General features: G+C 40.4%; 1 protein-coding gene across 3 annotated transcripts in view; it reads left to right on the top strand.

The window, feature by feature from the left end:
* LOC108250828 (acyl-coenzyme A thioesterase 11-like) overlaps positions 1-6056 on the top strand; it is a 51100-nt gene that overhangs the window by 12760 nt on the left and 32284 nt on the right. For all 3 annotated transcript variants that reach the window (XM_017440887.3, XM_017440889.3, XM_017440888.3), the window contains one exon: positions 5110-5171. In XM_017440887.3, the coding sequence (XP_017296376.1) occupies positions 5110-5171 (62 nt within the window). The remainder of the gene's footprint in view (positions 1-5109; positions 5172-6056) is intronic.

Genomic DNA, 6056 nt, shown 5'->3' on the forward strand with positions numbered 1-6056 from the left:
GATAACGAAGTTTGTAGGGAAAACATGGAGTGGATTTCATGTGGTGAGGGAGTACTCTATATGAACAAGTGGAATGGATTTGATAACGACGCACCAAAGAGGATCTCTACCTTACACTGTAAAGAAAAAGAAAACTGACAGATGTATGATAATATATTTGAGTTAATAATGAAATAATATATGGTTATTTATTTAAACTCATATTCTGGCCACATTATATTGAATTTTTGTAAAAAGAAAAATAATAATAATAAAACTTTTTTTGACACCAAAATTATTTAGGGGGGCTTGAAAACATTTTAGGGGGGCTGAAGCCCCCCTAAAACAGGCCTAGTGACACCACTGACGTAGGGCTTGACCTTGTCCCGGAAGCTGGAGTCCAACAGCCACCAGATTCACCACCTTAGAGATAGGAAAAGGGCCGATAAAATGAGGTGCCAACTTGTGGTTCTCCACACGGAGGGACAGATCTCTGGTAGAAAGCTAGACCTTCTGGCCAATTCTGTAGTTGGGGGCTGGGATACAATGGCAATTAGGAGTCTTAGAATATACACCAGACATCTTGAGTAGGGTCTTCCTGACCCTTCTCCAGACACGTTGACACCTCAAGCAGTGACATGGGCAGAAGGGACCTTGACCTCTTGTCCTTGGACGGTGAACACTGAAGGCTGATATCCATAAACAACATAGAACGGGGAAAGACCAGTGGTGCTAGAGGGAAGGGAGTTGATGACGTGTTCCACCCAGTACAGGTTGTTTGACCACTTAGCAGGATCAAAGTCACTCAGGATACGGAGCTTGGTCGCAATCTCCTGGTTTCCCCTCTCGGTCTGTCCTTCGGTCTGAGGATGGAACCCAGAAGACAGGCTGATGGAAATCTCAAGCAGGAAGTAGAACTCCTTCCAGAATTGGGAGACGAACTGGGATCCTCGGGTATCCTGTGGAGGCGGAAAAACTCATGGGTAAGGATCTCCCCCCATGTCCCTGGCCAAAGGTAATTTCCTCAGGGGAAGTAGATAAACCATCTTGGAGAATCGGTCCACTATAGTGAGAATAACAATGACCATTAGAAGAGGGCAAACCTGTGATGAAGTCCATGGAGAGATGAGACCAGGGCCAAGACGGGATAGGAAGTGGTCACAACAACCCATGAGGGGGACGTAGTGACGGCTTAGCTTGGTTGCATAGTTGACAGGCAGACACAAAATCCTTGACATCCTGGGTCAGGGTACACCACCAGAACTGAGACTGGGCAATCTGTAAGGTCTTGTTATTTCAAGGATGACAAAACAAGCAAGATTTATGACAGATGGAGAGTACCTTGGGAGCCAGGTTATCAGATACAAACAGATAATCCTTTGGACATGAATCCAGTGCAGGTTGGTTCTGGGTGGTGTCCCTGACCTCCCTTTCCAGCTCGAGCATTGTGACAGATAAGTATACTATCTCTGAAAGGATGAACTCCTCAACACCACTGGCCATGGAATCAGAGGAATCAGCGCTAGAAAGGTTCTTGAAAAAGAAGGCACAGGGGTGAATCTTGTTATCTGACGTTCTTTCACTAAGGACTGCGCCCACCCCTGTGCTAGAGGCATCAGCCTCAACAATGAATTACCTATCTGGATTGGGGGATCTGAGAATTAATGCTGTGGTGAATAATTGTTTGTCTGGAAAAGGCTCTTTCTTCCTGATCGTTTCACAGGAACTTGACTTTGGAGGAAGTGAGGGCAAGAAGAGAGGCTGAGACCTGACTGTAGTTCCTTATGAAGCTACAATAAAAGTTGGCAAAACCAGGAAACCTTTGAAGCTGCTTGCAGTCAGAGGGTGTGGGCAAATCTCTAATCGCAGAAGTTTTGGCTGGATCGACGGTCACTTGATCAGGGGAGATGATGAAACTGAGGAAGGATGTGGTGGTCTGATGAAACTTGCTTTTCTCGGCTTTGACAAATAGATGATTCTGCAATAGATTAAGGAAAACAGATCTGACGTGATGTTTATGTCATTCCAAGTCCTTAGAAAAAATAGGAATGTCATATAGGTAGACAAAAACAAAAAGACCCACCATGCTCCAAAGTACGTCGTTAATGAGACCCTGAAAAACTGCGGGAGCATTGGTCAGAGCAAAAGGCATAACCAGGTACTCATAGTGACCAGTGGGTGTATTAAAAGCGGTTTTCCACTCCGTCACCCTCCCTGATCTGAACAAGATGGTAAGTGTTACGTAGGTCTAATTTTGTGAAATTCCTGGCTCCTAAAACAAGATCAAAGGCTGAGTTCATGAGGGGTAGAGAGTAACGGTTCTTAATTGTGATGTCATTTAGGCCTCTGTAGTCAGTGTGGTGTATATAAAGGCTGGTAAACAGGTGTGGGGAATCTAATGATTGCACTGCAGAGGAGCTGCGTGCAGGAGAGCAGGGGTGGAGAAAAGAGTAGGCAGATGGGCTAGAATCAGAACAAACATAACCTCTAACCTGTACAATTCAATTGAAAAAAGTAAGTAAAACTTTTTTTCTATAGCACCTTTCACAGACATATAGATCACAAAGTGCTTCACAAAGGCAAGACAATTAAAAAATTAGGCAAACATTAAGCAAAAGCCTGTCTGAATAAAAATGTTTTTAGTTGTTTCTTGAAAGAGTCTGTGAAGTCTGCAGTGAAGGTAAAAACAAATCTTTTATGGAAAACAAAACGTACAATAGTTGATGACATAAGTGCACGCACCCTTAAACTATTCAAATCAGTTTAGTTTACTTTTATACGAAGCACCAATTCACAACAAAAGATGTTCCAGGGCACTATACAACAAAATCAAAACAGTTTTAGATTAAAATCTAATTACAGTTTATTCAGTCCTATTATAATACAGTACATTCACTTTCAGTAAATTATAAAATGCCATTTAGTGTAAGTTATGTAAGGAATCCAGTAGCCAAATCTTTACTTCAGTGCCTTCTCCAATCCAGAGCAGCACACTGGCGACAGTGGAAAGGAATATGCTGGTGTAGATTTTCAGTCATCCAGGACCTGGTCATTCAAAAAAAAAAAGGTTAAAAAACAAAAACAACTGGACTTCTATACTGTGGCTGAAGACATTTTGCTTCTCATTCGAGGAGCTTTATCTATTCGAAAAGTAGAGAGTGTGGGGTCCAAGCTTTTAAAACTGAGATGGGAACATCTATTATAATATATGTTATTATTCAGGATGGGCAACCGGCTAAGTGTTGAGAGGATAGGAAAGAGACACAGACAAGCAGAGGCATTGATTGACGTGTAGTTTTTCAGAAAGAAAGCGTACACAAAGTTAGTGGCAGCAATATGTGAATGTATAAACATGGAGAGTATAGAGTGTAAAAACAGGAAAGTGAGAAAATGTGGACACTCAAAATGTCCTCTGGCAGTCAATTTCTTATTAAATACTTCAAAGCTTCACAGGGTTTGTGATACTTTGACCAAAAAGATCCAAACAGGGAACAGGTTTTTTATTTTGAAGGTTGTAGGAAATAATGGCAGTAGTCATCTGCTAAGAGAACAAAAATGATGGTTGGTGAGTCCACAGGTGAGTATGAGGATATAGTTGCACTTATTGTATTTAAAGATATTTTTCCTATTGTGTGTCCTTTTGGGTTTTAAGGTTCCACAGGAGGGTGTAGATTCAGAGATCCATGGGACATAGGTATATGAATGAGTTAAGCCTGGAGAAAAAACAAAGCAGGCATGTTGGAGATGAAAGATATGTTGTAGGAGGGGATTCCAGGAGCATGGATTTACTCATGGAGGATACTTTACCAGTTTGGGATTCAAAGAAGCACCTGAGGACCAGACTGAAAGATCACCGTGACTATGCCCACTTAGGAGACACAAGTTGGAGCACAAGGAGATCTGCAGAAAGGTACAGGTAAGTTTAGTTAGAAACTTTCTCTAAGGATAACAAATAGGAGACAATGGATAAGAAACCTACGTCTGGAGCGTTCACTGTAAGGCAACTATTGGACCAACAAAGAACGCCATCTCAGCTCAGCCTTATATGCCCCGGTGGTAATCAGCTCACATGAGAAATATCTGAAGGGGAGCTGTCAGAAGAGTGTCCTCTCCAGCTCAACCTAAAAAGGACAACAGAAGAAAAACACAGAATCCTCACAGTCTAAGCCTACAGCAGCATAACTAAGGAAACCTGACACCAACTATAGGATTTATCAAAAAGGAAAGTATTAAGCCTAGACTTATAAAATAAGCAAAGCTCTACTTTGTTGAAGAACATTTGATGTAATTACAGCATTCAGTCCTCTTAGGTACATACATGCCATCAGTTTTACCCCAAATAAATTTCAGCTGTCCTAGTAAGATTTTCCTGACATCTACTTAGTTGCCTGTTACTGGAAAAAGTCACAATTTGCAGAGAGCTTGCAAAGCATAAAGGGATCTGATTGTTAAAAAGTCAGGAAAAAGTAAAAAAAAAATCTGTCTCATTGGATAGTTCATGGAACACAGTGAACATGCCTCCATCACTTAAAAAGAAAAGCCAAAAACAGTCAGAAATGCTGCCAAGAGGCTTACAGCAACACTAAAGGAGCTGCAGTTCTTACAAGTACTGGTTTTGTACTTCATGTTCTCTGTATGTTTGGACTTTAGGGGAGGGTTGCAAGACAGATGAAAAATATCCAGGCTACTGCTGGCAGCATTTTAATTAAACTTTCAGAACATAATCCTTGGATATACTGTACATCTGCATTTGATTACCTTTTGGAGTCAGTCCAATTCAAGAGGGCTGCCACAAGTAATCACCATTACTCAACACAAAAAATGTCTTTAACTCATTTAATTTTACAGATAATGAGCTGAAGTTTGATGTGATAGTAGCTGAGAGTCATTCACAACCCATACTCTAAGCATGACATCTCTTAGTATCACATGAGGATATGTTCAAAGTTTGGCCAAAACAGCTACAACATTGTCAGTTTTCAACATAAGATGATCTAATTAGTCTTATTTCATAACATCACAAAAGCCTGGAACTTAACAGTGGTTTGTACACTTTTTGTTTTTACTGTATCTGCATGTGTATAATTGATAAAGCTGGATTATTAATGATTCAGTTCTATTTGTATTCAGGTGAATACGTTTGGAGGACAAATAATGGCCTGGATGGTGAATGTAGCAACCATTGCTGCCAGGTACAATTTCCTATTGTTTATTTTTGGATGCATACTATAGTATATGTGTGGATGACAGTTGGAGTTAAGCTATTACTAAATGCATGGAAATAGCAATAGGAATCTACACACACACTTTAAACTTTATTTCAACCCACAAGTGTTACTTAGGTTTCACATAGACACATGCACTAAAACACACCTATAGTCACACGGATCCAGGCAGTTGGCCGCCCATATGAGCCTTGTTTCGTTGGAGGTTTCTTCATGTTAAAAGAGTGTTGTGCTTTTCTACATATGCCGGTGTGGTTGTTCAGGATTGGAAATTGCAATTAAGTAAAGATTTGATGCAATCTTCTGACATTTTATAATTTATGTGAATGTTTTTGTACAGTGTCATAAGATGACTTTTGTTGTGATCTGACACTATATAAATAAACTGAAATGAACTGAATATTCTACATATGCATGCCCATACCTGGTTGTACAGTGTAGGTGTGTTCACTATTAGCTAAAGCAAATTATTACATTTGTTACTGGAAGCAATACATAAATAATGTATACAAAATACTTACATTATAGTTATACATCATTGTTGATAATACATATGTACTTACCTGGTATGTACCTGATACGTACCTGGTATGTACCTGGTACTTACCTGGTATGTACCTGGTATGTACCTGGTACTTACCTGGTATGTACCTGGGATGTACCTGATACTTACCTGGTATGTACCTGATATGTACCTGGTATGTACCTGGTACTTACCTGGTATGTACCTGGTACTTACCTGGTATGTACCTGATACGTACCTGGGATGTACCTGATACTTACCTGGTATGTACCTGATACGTACCTGGTATGTACCTGATACGTACCTGGTATGTACCTGATACGTACCTG

Source organism: Kryptolebias marmoratus, linkage group LG20 (genome assembly GCF_001649575.2).
Source record: "Kryptolebias marmoratus isolate JLee-2015 linkage group LG20, ASM164957v2, whole genome shotgun sequence".
In the NCBI taxonomy this organism is placed as follows: domain Eukaryota; kingdom Metazoa; phylum Chordata; class Actinopteri; order Cyprinodontiformes; family Rivulidae; genus Kryptolebias; species Kryptolebias marmoratus.